Raw genomic sequence first — 20,211 nt, 5'->3', positions numbered from 1 at the left:
AAATTATTTATGCAAAAGTGAACATACTTACGCTTAACTTACTGGAGATTAAAATCATTATTCTCTATAAACAGTTTAAATACGATAGAAGTAGGTAAAACACCCACGCGTGATGAGACTACTAAGAATGCCTTTATACAGTAAATTATACTTTAGGAGCCCCATTGGGCCATCAATTATATGAGTTTGACACGTTGCCATAAAGAATTGGGATGTCCAAGTCGGTCACTCTGAAAAAACACTGTTAAAAATCCCTTTAATAAGAGTGTTAATGTGAGAGAAAATCTTCAGCTAAAACGCTTTAAAAATTCATTCAACATGAGACTCTTACGCTTAAAATAGTTTCCGAGATGTTCTTGGAATTGGGTCACAGCTGAGCTGCAGGCTCTGACCCACTTCCTCGTCACCCATGACCTATCACTGCAATGTGAAAATTCATTATTATTGAGAGGGTGTAAATTGCGCTCGCAAGGGGATCGCTGGTTTCGAAACTAATAAAAGGGGTGGCGAGCTGTGAGGAGATTATTATTGCTCATCGAACTAAGAAAATAGTGGTAGGTACATACATAGTTACTATATATGTAGGTTTATTATGGCACAGTTTACTGTTTGCATAAAAATACGACGCGATGTTATTGGTACACTTGCTTTTATACATGTCGTAGGTATATTATACATGCTGAAAAGCTGCGAGGTTGACATTTTTTTAAACATTTTACACAATGAAAAACCCTAAATACCATATTTTTAAACATTTTTTCAAACAGGATGTTTAGTTTCCTTAAAAAAAACAAGTTCCAGACATATCCAAAAGTATCTTTCCATAAAAAATGATTTAAATAGAGCATAAAATAACGAAAAAAATCTGTCTAATAAGTTATGTTTTGATGCAGTTTCAGAACGCAGAAAACTGGTTGAGGTGAGAGCTTAGTTGACAAGCTTTGTTTACAGAGCTTTTACTATAAAGTATTTGTTTTGGTATTTATTCAATCATTAAAAGGGGGGGACGAAGTCTCTATAACCAGCAAATATTTATTAATAAATCAAGATTCAAGACCAGCTCAATTGTCCTGCAAATACGAAACTCGCGCAAAAAAAATCTAAATTCTTGCGGCAGCATTTAGGTCGGGCAAAGCGAGCCCGACAAAATGCTGCTCCCGAAATAGTTTTCATATCTGCGAGTCCAGCATTGTTCTCCACATTAGGTAATGGAATGTCTCCAGTCTTCAACCACTGCTTAGCAATCATATAGAACGGAAACAATTGACTCGCGCCAGAGTGAACCTAGAGTGATGGAACTCTCGGTTTGATCCTGAATCGACGATAATATGTCAAATATTAGACTATGGTGACGTGAAATCCAAGAAAAATAGGGCTACCTTGAGGCTACCTAGTGTCAAATGTACTAAACATTTGACGACTGCCAATGACGTCGAAGCCTAGACATTTTGTTGGAAATTCCCAAACTGTCGTGAACAATGCTTCCGCCGCGCCGCCATCCACTATGCTTTTAATCCGCCACCACGACTACATCTGGTCGATTCCTAAAAAGCTGCATCAATCATTACAACCTCAATTGTTATGATTGGCTGAAATGTATAGTATTTCTGTTGCAAAAATGCTATAATAGTTAGCGGAGTGTGTGCTAATCAGGATAAAGCCATACTGATAAGCATTCAAGCAATGCCTAGCGCTCTTGAAGGATGCTGCATATGAATGAATACTGTGAAAACAAAATAAATAGGTTATTTCATAACTAGCTTATGCTCGCAACTTCGTCCGCGTTGACTACACAAATTTCAAAGCCCTATTTCACCCCCCTTAGGGTTGAGTTTTCGAAAATCCTTTCTTAGCGGATGTCTACGCCATAATAGCTAGCTGCATGCCAAATTTCAGCCCGATCAGTCCAGTAGTTTGAGCTGTGCGTTGATAGATCGCCAGTCAGTCACCTTTTCCTTTTATACATTTAGATTTAGTAATTGGATGGTATAAGAAAAGGGACCTGTGTTTCTTTAAGCCTTTGCCGTCATGATATGATTTTGGCCCTAGATACCTACGTTTAGTTTCCGAACTGTATAATTTCTAAGCTATGCTCAAAGGACTACGGATCGCATCTTGCGGACTCACGCGTCTCGTTTGTTTAATGCATGGGAATACTTCAAAACCCTTGTATTATTCAACAGAGTCACTGTGCTTGCTTGCTTGCTTCACTTGTTAGGGAATTAGTAGGTATGTGCACTTGTTACAAGTCTAAAACTCCAAAGCTAATTATGAATCTAGCTGACCCCTTCGGGCTTCGCTCGGGTCGCTTTCACACCTTTAGTAAGGGTCTATACTTTATAAGAAAACCTACAGTCGAAATCTCAGTTTCTAGCCAACACTTTGAGCTTTTCCTTAGTTGTTGAGGATGCCAATGACTATTCATTGTATTACGATCAAGCCTAATAATTGAGCTAATTTGATCCACCGGTCCACTGATCGCAATAAGCATAGGCGTTAGTTCACACCAGTTTCGTATAGCTTTAGCCACTTTTTCATCTTCTGTGACACTTAAGTGCTATGAATTATTCCCAGTCCTGGGCAGAGGTCCTCCCTCCAATCCTCCACCATACCCTAATCCGCGCCTCTTCAGGCCACGTGACCGTAAACTAGTCTTATTTATCACGCCCAACGTCGCCTCGGCCTACCACGCTGGCGTTGATGATTCTGGGGAGTCCAGAAAGAAGCAGATTTTGTCCATAAGTTATCTGCCATACGTGCCATGGTGTGTACTGCATACAGGATGTGTGCCGTACACCACCAGACCTGCCCAGTCCCCATTTGAGTAAAGCGACTGCAAGGCCAACGTCAGCGACTCGTAAGTTATTGGTAAGTGTGTAGTTAATTTATGTATAGCAGGCGAAATCACGGTTCCACGGTAACATTGTTAATTATATGATGTTATTTAATCCTACGTAAGAACAAAGAGCTATTACCGTCGAGGAAGTTCTTATAAGAGGGTGAAATAATTTACTAGCCAGTAGCTACAGTGTTCTCACGGTCGGCAATGAGCGTATCCAAGCGTCAAGGCTCAAGAGTTTGGAAGTGGGGTGTCTTGAGAACTTTCAATTGTTTACTAGCTACCTTTGGTAATAAAGCTATCAAAAGTCGTAGTCTATATACATTGTACATAGTTTCAATTAAACGCCACGAACTAGCTAATGCCCGCAACTTCGTGTGTGCGGATTTAGTGCTTTTAAAAAATCCCTTGGGACTCTTTGAAGTTCCGGATAAAAAGTAGCCTAATTCACTCTTCAGGTCTTTACAATATCCATGCAAAAATACGTCGATCCGATGCGGCGTTATTGAGACGTGCAAACACATTATCTACTTTTGCATTTATAATTTGGGTAGTGATACTTGAAAATTCTGAGAAAATATACGTGGTATCATGTAAATCTGCTCTCCCTTGCGCTTATATCCAGGTAGAAAGCTAGCCTTAGGCCCATACCTTGGTCTGGCCTAGGCCAAAACAGAAGTTTGCTCTGGCTCTACAAATTTTAACGCAGACACCGTTTGAAAACGATAGTCCATACAATTAACATACTAATATGGACTAACAAAATCGATTAGAGGCCATACCTTCGCACTTTACACATATCATTGATATAATATCATAGTATTTGCATTTGTAATGGATTTCACATCTTATGACTTCTTAGTTATCGTACTTGTGTTAAATGAAAATTGCATGCAATCATGGTGCAATGGAATGGAAATGAAACCTTAGAATCAATACTGTAAGGTATTTCCTTTCGATATTCTGATCTACCTATTTATTATACTAGTGAAAGAGTATAAAAAAAACTCTTAAAGACTACAATACGAAACCTTCATTAATTTTATCCTCGGGATAAACTCTATGAAGAGTTATCGGAATACCTTCAAAGATAAATCCTGTTTCCCTTGCAAAATAAAATCCTTATCTTACATCGAAGTACCGGGGTTTACGCTGGCATTACAGCTCGTATAGTGTACAAAGAAAAGTACTGCGAAACAACCCGGTAGAAAATATTGAGTCGCGTTCACAATACCTATCCAGAGATTTATTACCACAAAGGTTTTTTGTCGCTTTCTGTAGTAGCTCTTAGGTCCGATACACTAGATACATAAATTCTAAAAATATATTTTATTTAAAAACTAGCTTATGCCCGCGACTTCATCCGCGTGTACTACACAAATTTAAACCCCTATTTTCACCCCCATAGGGGTTAGAATTTTCAAAATCCTTTTGATCCCACCGCAGCCAGCGGATGCATCCAGAGGATGCCTACGTCAAATAGATATCTGCCAAATTTCAGGCCGGATCCGTCCAGTAGTTTGAGCTGTTGCGTTGATAGATCAGTTAGTCATCCATCTTTCAGTTTATATATTTAGGTAAACGCGTCCTAAAGAAATCGGTTTCCACTCCGCGGTAACAAAGTACAGTAATCCCGGATTTTATCAAATGTTCTCTTCGGTCTAGACGCTTAACTTATACTCTTATCCGCTCTTAACCTAATATTCGTTTAGCTTTGTAAGGGTTCTAAAAGAGCTGCGATGCGAACAATGGGCTTCCTTTGACACTAATTAACTACTTGTACGCGATCAAGTTACTTGTCTTAACCGCATGTGTATAGTCCGCGAATGGTTGAGATGGCAATCGGGGTATGAGGCTGTGTGTGTCCACACAGGCGCACGTCACGCGCACGTTAGCGCGGGGGCTTTGCGGATGTGCGGGGCGTTCCCTTCCCGACTGCCATCTCGACCTGTCGCGTAATCTCTACATACTATAAAATAAAGTCGCTTCCCGCACATATTAATCTATGCTTCCCGCTGTCTGTATGTATGTATGTATGAACGCGTAGATCTTTTAAACTACGCAACGGATTTTAATGCGGTTTTCACCAACAGAACAATTAGAATTAGAATTAGAATTTGTTTATTTATCACTTGGTACACAATCAATTAATTTACAAAACCACTATAATAATTAATAATCAGAAAAATAATATGTGTAAACAAAAACAACACAATCGATACAACTGCATTAGTGAAACACTGCGTCGCAATTCTATCGCCCATCCCTGGAGTAATGAAACTTGACACATAATTGAATTGTATTTTATAGTATTCTGAATAAAGTACCTTTCTAATGGTGAAAGAATAATTAAAATCGGTTCATACACTAGTGGTTTCAAAGTTTAGCGATTACAAACAAACCTATTCACTTTATAATATTAGTAAGTATATTAGTAAAGGTAAATAAGTTACTTAAAAGGCGATGTTAGTTAAATTTGGCGAAAAGTAGAACTAGCAAACTGTTTCTGGTAAGTATACCGATGATTTTATCTTCCCAAGAGAAGTTTGCCTATAAGTTCTGCCGTACGCCAGAAAGCATAGCATTCGTATTTTATTACACTTCTTATAGTTCTTATAGCTCTAAGTTAGGCACATGTTAGGCATAATAAAAACAATAGTTCTTGCTAGAGCTCATTATATATAAGTGTCACCCTCAGCTATGCAAGCAAAGACTGCTTTCTCTTAGGTACTATACGAAAATAAAGAACTTCAGCAAACGTAATAAACCCGCCCGCCTTCACAGCATGAAAGTTTTTTTATTTCTTCTGGTAATACTACTCGTACTATGTAACGACTAACGAAATTATAGGCTATAAATAATTTTGTTTAAAATAAATAGGCCCCGGGCGAACCTCTAAATTTTCGGTGTTATGTGCGTATTAAGCATTTAAATATCACTTGCTGTAACGCCTAAAGGAAAAACTTACATGCCTTAGAGTTCACCACAATGTTCTGAAAGCTGTGTAATGTGTGAAGTCCACCGATCCGAACTTGACTAACACGGTAGACTAATTATGGCCAAAGCACTGAGAGTAGGCCTGTTCTCAGTACTGAGCCGACGATGGGTATTATGATGATAGATATTATAATTTATACGTAAATTTGGTTCCTGAATAAAGACACTAGGTACGTATTTGTAAGGGAGCGCGAGGGCACAGCAACCTAGCAACAAATCATGGTGAAGATAGAAGCCGCATCGCCTCACTCTATCTTAACAAGGTACTTATAAAATAAAGCAAGACGACAAAAATAAATTGCTCCTCCCTTCTGAAATTATTCTTGGAAACCCACGCGCTAGGCTGTTCGAGACAGGTTCAAGGAATTTCTCGTGGCACTAGAACAGGGTTGTCATAGAACTTATAAATACTGCAATGCAGATAAAACTTTGATACAGTTTGTATTTGAAAAAAAAAACTAGGTTAGCAGTCAGCTACGTGTACCTATGTAATCTAAAATAGAATAATTTTTGTTTGTTTTACCTGTAAAGGCAACGGCATCTTAGAGTACAAGGATCCTGTCTCTTGAACTTTCAGTGTGAGTTTTCAAGTTAACTATGCGTAATATGCCATATTTTGATCTGATTATGTCTGTTTGCCTTACAGGACAATGCTAAGTATCCTGGATATCTTGTCATAATATGTAGTATCGAATTAAAGTAGGGTAAAATATAATTTAGACAATGTTAAGTCGATCAGCCCTTGTAACTGTCTCATAGACTTCTTAGAACCATCGGAGGGCTGTCCGCCCACATCTATATATTTCTAAAGACCGTAACTACATACATAATTTGGTAGATAAAGGTAAGAATATAATTTTTCAACGCATCTGTTAAGTATATTATATTACATGGGGTTTGTTGAACTCTTATTTAATCATGTCGCGAATCGGCCTTAAAAATGTAAACATGGGTTGGTTCCAAAAGGGCCATTCACTCATATTAAGCATTACTATATTATTTAAGTACGTAATTAATTCAATGTCAAACTGTATGCGCAATAGTTACTCAAAAGTAGGTTCAGAAACTTGTAATTTTTCACGTAATGTAGAATCTGCGAAAGTAGGCCACTGTAAAAAAAATCAGCTAGAGCTTTGCATTAAAAATTCGCACAAATGTCTTTTTAAAAAAGTAATTAATATTCATAAATCTAAGACGCTTTCCCACAGGAATGTATGAAAAATTCTCGTTGATGAGTTAGTTGGTTTTTGGTTTTACTAAATAGTAGAATTTTTTTCTTATGAAATAGTACTAGACAATCGTCTAGTATTAAGAGTTTAGTTAAATATATCTAAACAGCACCATTAATTATAATTTAAATTTAATTCGTTCATATCCTCTATGTTCCATGTAATTATGGGACAGTTTTGCATCATATTTCATCTCTAGTTTATTTTCTCTTTTAAAGCAGAATACCAACATATTATCATCTATAAGATCTATCACTACCCAGTTGGAAAATATAAAATAAAACCGGTACGCCACTCTTCGTACGGGATTTTAAAGACCTAAATCCCGCGATGAAAGGACGTGACGGGGCGTCATCTAGAAAGATTATAACAATAATCGACGTAACAGTAGCCGGCAGGAAATATTGTACATCGTACTTTAGAAAGAGATTTCGGCCTTGTAAAGCGTTGTCTCTGTCTCTCATACCTATGTGATGTTTTGTCGGTCCCGCCCGACCTTACATCGATGGTCCCAACGACAGAGACAACGCTTTTAACCGCGATCTCTTTCTAAGGTCGAAGTATATTCCTGCCGGGTACTGTACGTCCACATCATTACATCAAAGAATGATCTTAAAATGTGGATTATGATGATTGATGACTTACCATTATGAACCATATGGCAATGATAAGTGATAACGCGTCAGTTAAAATCTTGTTTGTTTTGTAATCAAATTACATCACGTTTCACGGAAGGGCAACACTTGTATCGCACGTGTATCTTCTATCGCCGATGTTTGTTTACACTACCTTGATCGGCCGTAGGGGGGGCGCCGTGTTAGCCGGTTGCAGACCATTACAGCCAAGCTATGTTTAGCTAAGCTAGATAACTAAGTTAAGCTAAATATAAGTAAACTAGAAATCATTATAATGTAGATAAACGGGTATACCACGATTAATTTGATGATTTTGATTTGTCGATATTCGACTCAGTTGCATACGTTGTGCATTTCTCATGCAGCTGAGTCGAATATCGGACAATCAAAATCGTCAAAGTAATCGTGGTAAGTATGTCCCGTTATATTTATATAATATATATTACTAGCTTATGCTCGCGAGTCGCGACTTTCGTTCGCGTGGACTAACACATTTCAAACCCCTAATTTCACCCTTTACGAGTTGAATTTTCGAAAATCCTTTCTTAGCGGATGCCTACGTCATAATAGCTATCTGCATGCCCAGCCCGATCTGTCCAGTAGTTTGAGCAGTGCGTTGATAGATCAGTCAGTCAGTCACCTTTCCTTTATCTAGAGATTATTTACGTGCACATCAACAACTGTGATTGGAGTGCAAAGGAATGTCAGAAGGTCGGGAAAAGGGGCTTAACTTGCGTAGCTTCGAATCGGCAGACACAACTGACTTAGCTCAAAATATTTCAGTTAGTTTATATGCCTAGTTTGCGGTCTGCACACAAGTAAGTATGAAGCTAGGCAACTAGCTTAGCGTAGTTCTTGGTCTGAAACCGGCTTTAGGCCCGTTCAATTCATTGCTAGAGCTATTCAACAAAGTAACGCATCTTAATTGATTTATGATCCTGTTACGCCGCGGTTGTATTATGGGATTGATCTATCTGTTTACTGTGGTTAAAAGGTTTTGTTGCATCTAATCTATGTTATAAATGCTATTGATTTTTATTACGGGTATAGACATTGAAATCCAGACGCCATCAAAAAAAATTAAATAATATAGCGTTCATCAATACATTAAAAATTCTTATCGAAGAAGCCTATTACAAGATTAATGACTATCTACTTGACGATTAATAAGCGCCGTCTCCCTACTAAAATTGCTGTGCTCCAACGGGCTTCAATATTGTAATAATATAATTGTTTAATAATTTATCAATATAGGAATGCATGAATGAATAATAATAAATAAATAAATGTTTGGTACATTCCTTTCTTTCAGACTTCAGTTCATCAATATTGATAAAATATCTAGATGATGCCCGTGATTAGTCTGCGTGGATATAGGGTTTTTATAAAATCCCGCGAGATAAAATTATATCAAGCGCTTCTCCACAACCAAATTGATTCAGTCGTGTTGTGGTGGGAAGGCATTGATTTATTAATCTGTGAAGGAGTAACATAGATCCAACTTTCACATCAGTACCCTTATTATAAATGCGAAAGTGTGTTTTGTTGGTTTGTCCTTCAATCACGTCACAACGGATTGCGTGACTTTTTGCATGGGTATAGTTTAAGACCATGGAGAGTGACATAGGCTACTTTTTGGGTCCCGGAAAATGAAAGAGTTTACCCATGGGATTTTTAAAACCTAAATCTACGCGTACAAAGTCGCAGGCATCAGCTAGTTTCTAATATTATTAAAATTATAGAAACAAAGATCTACAATACCTTATCGCATAAAAAAAGTCAATGAGATATCAGTCTATAGCTTCTTATAAAGAATGAGCTGGTCGTAGAAACTCTTGAAACCGTATACACGTAGATACATTCCACAGTAGCAGTGGGCACTGGGGCCATCAGTTAAATTCCTAGTCAAGCACAAAACTGTCACTTGTGTTTTTCAGTAGTATGCGTTCAGATGGACGTGTTTGAAGATTTCTTTGACCGGAGTTTTTACCTTGACCCACAAAAGGGGCGACGAACGCCACAGATTGGGTTCAACGTCAGACCTATTCAGTGATGTAACTTAATTGAATTATGATTGCATCGATTCGTTAACTAACCTTCTCTTATTAGAATTTTTAGAAGACGTGCGTTAAATATTTGTATAGGCAAAATAGGAAAGGCATTCCGAACCAGTGGTAGATGCATCCGACTATTCGTAAGTGCTTGTAAAAGTTTGTACGAATAAAAAAGATTTTTATTTATTTTATTGTATTTTACATTTTATATGTATGTATGGATATATACTTTATTGCACCACAAAAACACAAATGACAAGTTACAAAAAGAAATCTTAAAAAGTACCTACTTTTATAACATAGGTAAGTACACATTTTTTAGGATTTGATTGAGAATGAGATGATTTTCTAATATTACCATATTATTTAGCACTACAATATAAACTAATACTTACTTTGTTAATATAAAGTACCCAAAGCATTCTTAGATTCTGGACTTTATTGCCTGACTAATCACGTCTTACCTACTTCAACAAAACGTTCTTGACAGCTCTTCTACCAAAAATACTACGAACACCGAACACTGTGCCCACTGCCCACGAATTACAATGTTATTCGTAGCTAGAAACAGACCAGTGAGCGGGCAGTCATACAAAAAAATAATTTAAAAAAATCTAAATATTCTGATTATTCTGATATTAATATGATACAATATTCTGATAAGAATATCAGAATATAGTACCACTTTATGAATCCAAAGTAGAATAATATCATCATTCATCAAGATGTAATATTGCATCGCCCAGCTCTCCCTACAATATTCTGTCCCTAACTCTACAACGAACGTACGAATAAATAACTAATATCCCTTTGTCCCTTCCTACTAGGAATAAAGCATATCGTAGATATAAAGTTTCGCATAATATCGATATAGTCTGAGAGGGTGCGAACATAAGTGATTTATCTGAGTGATATTTCCGTTCGATAACTCGACCGTCTTGCCTTTATGAGCAAAAACAAATGGCCCTACCTCAAGGGCAATTACTTTGTCCATATCTTCATGTAGACATAATATTATCTTTAGGTACATAGCGCATACTGCGCATACTATAACTAATATGGCATCGATCAGTACCCTTATTATAAATGCGAAAGTGTGTTTGTTTGTTGGTTTATTGGTTTGTTTGTTTTATAGTTTGTCCTTCAATCACGTCGCAACGGAGCAACGGATCGACGTGATTTTTTGCATGGGTAGTTAAAGACCTGGAGAAAGACATAGGCTACTTTTTTTTTGCGGAAACCCAAAGATTTCCTACGCGATTTTTGAAACCTAAATCCACGCAGACGAAGTCGCGGGCATCAGCTAGTAAATAATAAATCATGCAATTATCAACAATCGGTTGTTTTTTGCTTCTTATTAAAAAAATTAGGGTTGAGAAAAGTAGCTATTAAGTAGTATCGATAAACTAATTAAGAATATAAAAAAATTGTGTAACGTACCGATTTAAAATCGATATTAAATTATCATCAGTAGCTTTCAAAAAGTGTACATTTGAAATTGATTATTTGGCTTTGAATCAAGAATCGCCAGAAGTTCGTACTTAATGTGATTTTAGCTTAATCGAGAATCGATACTAGAGATTCCTGTGTCACAGATGCCATTCATGCATTTTAGAGAGGAGAAATTTAATTCTGTCCATAATAATATCGATAACCGAGTATTAAGATGACGTATCTGAGTGACACTTCCGTTCGATATCTCGAATGCCCAAGGGCTATATACGGTCCATCTCGAGACGGTTTGTGTCCTCCAGATGTCAGTATCCCTATGACGCAACTTAATCGATAACTCGGGTGTCGATGTCGGGTGTAATGAACTGCACTTTACTTGGTATGTGTACTGTACACTATGCAGTTGGTTGTAATTATTATTTTCCTTGTTTGGGTAGATTACTTACCTAGTTACTTCACTTCATATTCATTTAATTGGCTCGTTAGATATGGTATACGGAAAACCTAATAAACTCTTCCATAAAACATTGTTGTATTATGTAAGTGCCTAGGTTTGTTTTATTAATATGTATTTATATAGGACTTGATTGTAATTTTTATTTTAAGTTTCCGCATTCGTGTAGACATTCGTGCAACAATATTAAAAAGAAGAGGATGCAGATACTCTAAATTTAGTTTAGCGAAAAACAACAGAATCAGCGTCACTGTTATTATAATAGATCAGTCTCAACTCTCAAATGCCGATTATTATTATCGATAAACAAATATTTTCCAAGTTCTTGGATAAGTACGTGCAAGAATGCTCAACTCAACACTTTGACTCTATAAAAGTAAAGCCTACGCATAGCTCGATAATTTCCATAAAAATAACCATTCAGACGATCACGACAAGATAAAATTATGTTTATAAGGACCCCTCGCAGCGAGGAATCAAGATACAAGTAAATCAACACTCAACAATCTTCGGATCTTATCCTAGAAGCGTTCGATATTGTTTCACCCGGTATCATTTTAATAAATTAATTTAGTGAGTAACACTGAGTTACGTTATAACAGGTAGATATTCTGTATACGGTATATATATATTTAATTGGAGTTAGGAGCTAGCGCGCGCCACGGTAATTTTCCGTACGTTTTTTTACATAGCAGTGCGCGCACTGCGGAATTATTTACGCACCGGATTTTGGTAGATTAAAATTCGCGGATTATAAAACGCACCGCAACTCATCGCACCGTGATGCGCGCTTGCTCTTATTTTCACCATTTGAAGCTTCTTATGGAGCTATTTTAGAATAAATTATTTTGTAAAGGATATACGGACAGCGGACTGAACCGAACTACCTTTATATTTCTTATTTGACTGTGGAACCTTAACAACTCAATTTCATCCCGTTCAAGCATGTTCAAATATCAAGTAGAGGTACCTAGATCAATACTCAATTTATACCCGTCCTACGCAAAAATGGTACGGACTTGAGTGGCTGGGGGTAGAAGAACTTGGACATAAGTTATTATGGACCTACTTGGATGTCAAAAGCGAATAAAGTATTTTTGTCTGAATTACTTAGCTGCCAGACTTGATTACTCAAACCAAAGTTCTGAATAAGCTACTGTTTCTTTGCAAACTCAACATTTTGTCAAAATGTTGGTCTTTTACGTACTTAACGAAATTTCTTTACATTATAAACCCTAGGATTAGGGTAATATCCTAGGGTTTATAATATCCTACTAATAATATTATAAATGTGAAAGTGTAGATGTTTGGATGTTTGTTACTTAATCACGCAAAAAGGCTAAACGGATTTGGATGAAATTTGGCATGGAGATAGATTATACCCTCGATTAACACATAGGCTACTTTTTATCCCGGAAAATCAAAGAGTTCCCGCGTGATTTTAGAAAACCAAACTCCACGCGGACGAAGTCGCGGCTATCAGCTAGTTTCTTAATAAAATTAAATTTATCATAATAAGTCTTATAGTGCTACTAAATCTATTGAAAACATTTGAACGTCATAAAATGGCGGAAAATAATTCCTATTCTTAGTTTAAACGCATTATACGATAAATAATTCATACAACAACTTCAGATTTTTAGAGAATAGGAAATATTACCAACTGATTTCTACTAAGGGGACAACAACAGATTTCTCCATAAGGCTCTAATATGTATTCATGTAACCTATAGAAAGTTTGAGACGATGCCAATTTCTAGAGGACATAATATTATTATAGTAAGGAGGTAGGTATATATCTAGTAACTTTAGACCTTCAGCTTCACTAAATACCTATTGTGTGTAAATAACTGAATAATTTGTACAAGTAAGCTAGCCCTAATCTAGGCATCCGGCTGAGCCAAGATATGTCCAGATTTGCAACTAGCGTGGCCCCCTCAGTCCCTCTCGCTCAAGCAGATTTTCTTACTTGTCAAATGTCATTCCTTCTACACTTCACGTTGTTTGTCAAATACTCACGTACAAATACATTTTGACAAACAAAAAAAGTGACCACGGTGATAAGGCATTTAGCTATCTCGCTCTAACAGTAAGTGTCACAATAGGGCTACTTCTAACAGTCCTTATTCTGAGGTAATAGGCATGGCATATTTAGCTAATTTGAGTGCCCTAGGTACGTGGACTGGATAACACCAACTCCTATCATGATCCTACCGATCCTACCTGACGTAGTAGGTGATTTAGCAGATATGCATTACCCCGAATAAGTATCTTTTAAGTAATAAAAAAGTGTAAAAATAAAATGAATTGAATGGTTGAATCATAAACCTATATAAACTAGGTTAAATTTATGTTTTCTTACACTTAATTTTTTTTTCTTTTTTCTTACCCTTGTGTTTCTTTCATAAGCTGCATGTCTTCATGCTGTAGCCGCCTATAAAATGAATTATATAATAACTTATCATATTTGAATCAACAAAAAATAAAAATAAATAAATAAAACTTAAAATACCACCCAGAGTGATAGTGTGATCGTGAACACGCTTAGAAATACACCGACACGTGTGAAACACGATTTTTAGTTGAAATAGCATATACCTATACGTTTAATTTAATCTTCCGTGGAGTTCACTATCTACCCTCCCATAGGCAGGTAATGATAACTTAGCTAACAAAACTCTCATTTGTTACAGACAAGATGGAGGAGCGGGACAAGGACGAAGGGCCCGGCGTGCCCGACATGACCATGATGCCGCAGATCACCGAGCAGGCCATCAACGACAACCTCAAGCGGCGCTACATCCACGATCTCATATACGTATCCTTTGTATCATAAACATGGGTCATACACTGACTTTGCACTGCACTAGTCTGTCTTGAGAAATCTCAGAGCCTCCCAATATGCGTTGAGGGTGGCTACCAAGGGGGTAAGAAAATCCCACATTAACCTCACTCCAAGCATAGCAAGACTACATTTAGCTTGTAGGGGAAACCAAAATATTAGTGCCTGTCTATAAAAAAATCTAGAGATTAGTACGGGACTGCAGTAAATGTACACTATGTTCAGATAGTTAATTATCAATATAACTCAATCAGACCAATGTAAAATAGGTTTCCACTTCGAATTATAGTGCAATATAATAAGATGTAGTGTAGTGAAACTACGGGCGTTTGATATAATAACCTATACCTACATTAACTTCTGGATAAAGTAGCTTTCTAATGGTGAAAGAATTATTAAAATCGGTTCAGTAGTTTCAGAGTTTATCGGCTACGAACAAACGAACAAATTTTTCATCTTTATAAAATAAGTTTATATTGAATATACATATTATAATCTTAAAGAAAATTATCTATATTCTAAATGCCTCTAGCCCTCTACAATAGAAGCACTTGACCCATCTTGGCATAATACAATTTAGCTAGGGCACAGTCTAAGTAATTTGTGTACCTATTCAAATTACGATTCAATTCGAAAACAATTGTAATACTTAACGATGGTCCCTCTTTAATTGACTTATCTTGGATCAAGATTAAAGATGCCCAGCAAATCCTCCCCTCATTAGTTATTAAAAGCAATTTCATTTGTCGCAGCAGTTTGAAAGGCGAAGTTTACCTTAGGTACGAGTATGAATGCTCTATTCAATTGCCATTTGCTTTTAAATAGTTCTTAGCATGCTAACAAAATACATACCTACTGAAGAATAGTTCAATAGTGAAGAAAAGACCAACTTCTAATATTGTGACGTTTTGACTTTTGATTCTTCTTCTTCTCGAGTCGACGGTCACCTCAAACACGGGCCCAAAAAGCCCCACGTCCGATGCTGCTGACTTCTTGCGTTTTCTGTACTGAAAATGCACCTTTTACCGTAAGACTCGTAAGATGTGCATGAAAACGCAAGTGGTGTCAACAACAACATTTGGCAGTAAGTTTTGGTCTAGATGTAAGACGCTGACAGAACCTTTAGTCACACATTTATTCACCACGTCCGATGCTGCTAACTTCTCGCGTTTTCTTTTCTGAAAATGCATCTTTTACCGTGACTCGTAAGATGTGCATGAAAATGCATATGGCGTCAGCATCAAAATTTGGGCTCATCGCAGTAACTTGTCTAAGGGTGGACGCTGACGGAACCTGTACTACATTTTTACGCCATGTCCGATGCTGCTGACGTCTTACGTATTCAGTACTGAAAAATGCACATTTTGCGGGATTTTCAGCTCTTGGAGCACTTGCAGGTTTTGAAATGGCCTTTAGCTCCAGATGTTTTTATAGTCAATAAATATTATTAACTTTATTAAATACGGAATGCATCGGCTTCTGACAGCTCTAGACCTCATTTGATTACACTGGTGTATTTAACAAATTAAGTATCGATTTATTGCTAACAGTATTTTTCCTATACAACAAACAGACATACACAGGATCAATTTTAGTGGCAGTGAACCCATACAAGGAATTAGGATGTTACAATATGGTAAGTGCTGATTGCTTAAATATTTTTTCTTAAACGTGCATGGAAATATTGTCATTATTTTCGAAAAAAGAACACGCGAAGTATCGAATGGGCTACTTGACTCATATCTAATTTCGTCCAATAAATCATTATTTATTATAGTATTTTGCTTAAGACAACGAAATATATCAATAACAATTATTAAAAACGCAGGATGGATATATAAATCCAATTTTAAAAAATACAGTTTTTATTTTTATTTGAAATGCAGAAAACGCTGTCAGCCATGATGTGACGTCATTAAATATGTAAACAAAGAAATGTCATCCCTATGTCACGCGGGGACTAACGTAGTATCCATATATATAAAATTTAGAGTCCTTACTAACTTATATATCAACGCACAGCCTAAACATCTAAACAGCTGGTCCTAGATACATGAAATTTGGTGGGTATGTTCTTTGTAGGTAAAGAGAAGGTATCCACTAGGAAAGAATTTTTTGAAATTCCACCCCTGAGTGGGTTAAATGGAGGTTTGAAATTTATGAAGTCCACGCGGGCGAAGTCACGAGCATAAGCTAGTTTTTATATATTTCTAAAAACTCATAGTAAACGTAAAAATATATCGTTTTCTCTTTATAAATTGAATAAGTTATTACAACAAAGTGATCTTTGCAAAAATAAATTTGGGTTGAAGTCGTTAGTCATATAGGATCCCTTTAAGCAAGTCTTCGCGTGTTACGTATATTTATTTCACTGGGCACTCTAATCCACAACTTTCCTGTGGTCTTTATCGATGCGTTTTTTACATTCTCGGATGATACAATAACGAAAATTACTATATTTTTCATATACACTAGTATAGAAGTCATGTTTATTAAACTTTGGGAGGTTATGCTGTTGTTTACAAATGCATGACGTCAGAGCACAGATAATCTATGGGCCAAACATGGCCGACAGTGTTTTCACCTGTCTAAGAAAAATATATTTTTAAATGAAAGTTTTACGGTTTTTAGGGCGCAAAAAAATATAGTGTTAATTTTTTTGATATAATAGCACAAATATTAACCATTTAAGACCAACTTTAAAAAAGTGTCAAGTAGCCTATTTTCGGACAAAAGAAATCAAATCCATCGCAGGAGCGTTTTTTGAATTTGGAACATTACAACGCTCGTGCAATGTTGTATGGAACGGCGTGCTGGGGTTATTAAATACTCTTTGATCGGATCTCTTTTGTCATTCTTGGCATACCAAATATCATACTCAATAATGTATTATATTAATATGTAGATGTCCATCCAACGGGCTAGAACACTAGAGTTCAGAGTTCCGCGCTCTGTCTTAAAAACGGACTAATCAAAGATACCTCATCATCATCATCATGATCAACCCATCGCCGGCTCACTACAGAGCACGGGTCTCCTCTCAGAGTGAGAAGGGCTTTGGCCATAGTCTACCATTCTGGCCAAGAGCGGATTGTCACACACCTTTGAGAACATTAAGGAGAACTCAGACATACAGGTTTCCTCACGACGTTTTCCTTCACCGTTAAAGCGAGTTATATTTAATTACTTAAAACGCACATAACTCTGAAAAGTTTGAAGTGCGTGCCCGGGATCTAAACCCTGAACTAATAACTATAGTAGATATCAAATAGGTACCTACTATAGTTGCTTATTCAAAAGTCTATACCTGTAGCAGTGGGATAGGTGATCGGCACAGCCGTCTTTTGTTTCCTAGATCAGTTACATGTGAAACCAAAATTCCTCTTAAACAGATGTCGGTGCTGCGTACGAAATATGAATAGGTACACAGTACACTCTGTGCATGTAGCTTAGGGGGAATTCAGGCCTAAATGCATGGGTATAGTCCGTGACAGGTTGAGAGGGCCATCGGGGTATGGGGCGGGAAGACGCCCCGCACACCCGCACGTCTCCCGCGCTCGCCCGCGCTGAGTTAGCGCGGCGGTTGTGCGGGTGTGCGGGGTGTTTCCTCCCGGATTGCCATCTCGACCTGTAGGCTACTATAGGACTATAGATACCTCTTCAGAATAGCTAGGGAATCTATTAGGTGCTCACCCGTTTAATAAGATCAATAGCGCACAGTCAACCCCACTTCAACCCTCTGTATACCAGACAAATCGCGTATTCGCGTAATCGCGCTACCTACATTGTGATTTGTAATACAAACGAGTCAAACGAATAAGTACTTGAAGGGTCGTAAATCAAAAAGGCAATAAGGCAGAGCTTCACTTACGTATGTACAAATTAACTTACGCTACTTTATTATCTAGACATAAATACGTGTATAGTATGTCATAAATCAATCAGATTTCATTTCCCTATCGCATAGAAAGTTCCAAGAAAATAGCCTATATTTTGCTTTTGTCATTTTATATCACGTAGAGTTACTATATTTCTAGAGGAGCTATATCCCGCAAGATGAACTTTCCGGTGCAAGGTTGCCATTCCAGCACCTTGGGACCGCAAAGTCTAGTCTATCAGTTTTTCGGACTATGTCGCCCATTGCCACTTCATCTTTGCCACCCGCTGAGCTATGTCAGTTACTCTGGTTCTCCTACGGATCTCCTCATTTCTGATTTTCACACACGTTGATCCTTTGTCATTCTTATTTATTTGCTGTATGTGGCAAAGCGTCAGTAGCTCAACGGTTAAAGGTGCGGACTGAAATCTGAAAGGTCGGCGGATCAAATCCCAGCCGTTGCACTATTGTCGTACCTACTCCTAGCACAAGCTATTATGCTTAGTTGGAAGAGAAAGGGGAATGTTATTCATGATTAACATGGCTAATATTTTTATAAAAAAAACACAAAACTTCAACTTTACAACCCATTGAGCTATGTTGTTTTTTGTTATTCACCTACAGATCTCCTAATTTCCGAAAGTTTAATAGTTTAATTCATTTTAATCATTAGTAGGGATTGTTTTTTAAGACTTGTATTAAGTTTGCTGCTCCATGTTCTAACTCAATGACGTCACGCATTTCCTTCAAACTTAATATCACTTTCATCTGTAAAGTAACACTTTTCTTACAACTACATACTATTAACTATTCCGTGGGAAATCGCTTATCTTTGATGAGAAAACACGGCCATTGTGTATGACTAATTGACTATAACAGGAAGATCAATAGATAAACGGAAAGTAAAACAACATTCATTACCATAAGGTAACATTATTGTCAAAGGACGTCACTCGTCGCCCCTTTTTAATAAAGGGCTTTGGAGGGGTGGGTGCAAATGCGGAAAGAGAAAAGCAAACGTTTGTAGCCACGCTTCCAAGGCAAGATAAAAATTATCTAGAACTAGCTGGGTTTGCTAAAGTGGATAAGGGTAGTTTTAGATGTATTTAGTACTAGATGATGCCCAGGACTTCATCCGCGTGGATTAAGGGTTGCGAAAATCCCGTGGGAACGCTTTGATTTTCCGGGATAAAAAGTAGCCTATGTCCTTCCCCGGGATGTAAGCTAACTCTGTACCTGTAAGTTTCATTAAAATCTGTTAAACTGTTGGGCCGAAAAGCTAGCAAACGAGAGACACACTTTCGCATTTATAATATTAGTATGGATAGTTAGACATATGCTACTTTTTATCCAGGAATAAAAGAGTTCCCGCGGGATTTAAAAAAAACCTAAATCCACGCAAACGAAGTCGCGGGCGTCATCTAGTGATTCATAAATACTTAACGTGTAAAGCTACTGTAGCTTTGCTTTCAGTGGAAGTCTGGCTCAAACGCGATTAGTGATCTGCGCAAATGTTCCTACGGGGTACGCCTGACAATTAGACTTTTAATTAAAACTTTTTGTCTACACTCTTCACCCACCAGAAGCTTGAAGTCGTTCTACCTATTATATTCTAAGAATTTCATAAGTTACGACGTAAGGGTTTGCCCCGCACACGCGCGCGTCACCCACGATATCCCGCACCCCGATCGCCATGTTGACTTGTCGCAAACTATACACTGATAAGAAAAGGCGAAACCTATTTTTTAAAACTATATACCTAGGCAGGCGCTTGGTTGCGATCACACCAAATAATAAAATAGGTGATGATGCAGGTGAAGCGCGCCTACATA

At 37.3% G+C, this 20,211-nt stretch overlaps 1 protein-coding gene across 1 annotated transcript in view; it reads left to right on the top strand.

Moving 5' to 3' along the window:
• Myo81F (Myosin 81F) overlaps positions 1–20,211 on the top strand; it is a 102,356-nt gene that overhangs the window by 52,999 nt on the left and 29,146 nt on the right. Inside the window, exons 3-4 of the mRNA XM_034977823.2 lie at positions 14,354–14,478; positions 16,076–16,138. Coding sequence (XP_034833714.1) covers positions 14,359–14,478; positions 16,076–16,138 — 183 coding nt within the window. The 5' untranslated portion in view covers positions 14,354–14,358. The remainder of the gene's footprint in view (positions 1–14,353; positions 14,479–16,075; positions 16,139–20,211) is intronic.

This window comes from Maniola hyperantus, chromosome 18 (genome assembly GCF_902806685.2).
Source record: "Maniola hyperantus chromosome 18, iAphHyp1.2, whole genome shotgun sequence".
NCBI lineage: Eukaryota > Metazoa > Arthropoda > Insecta > Lepidoptera > Nymphalidae > Maniola > Maniola hyperantus.
Note: the sequence above shows the minus strand (reverse complement) of the source record. Positions and strands in the feature narration are given on the sequence as shown.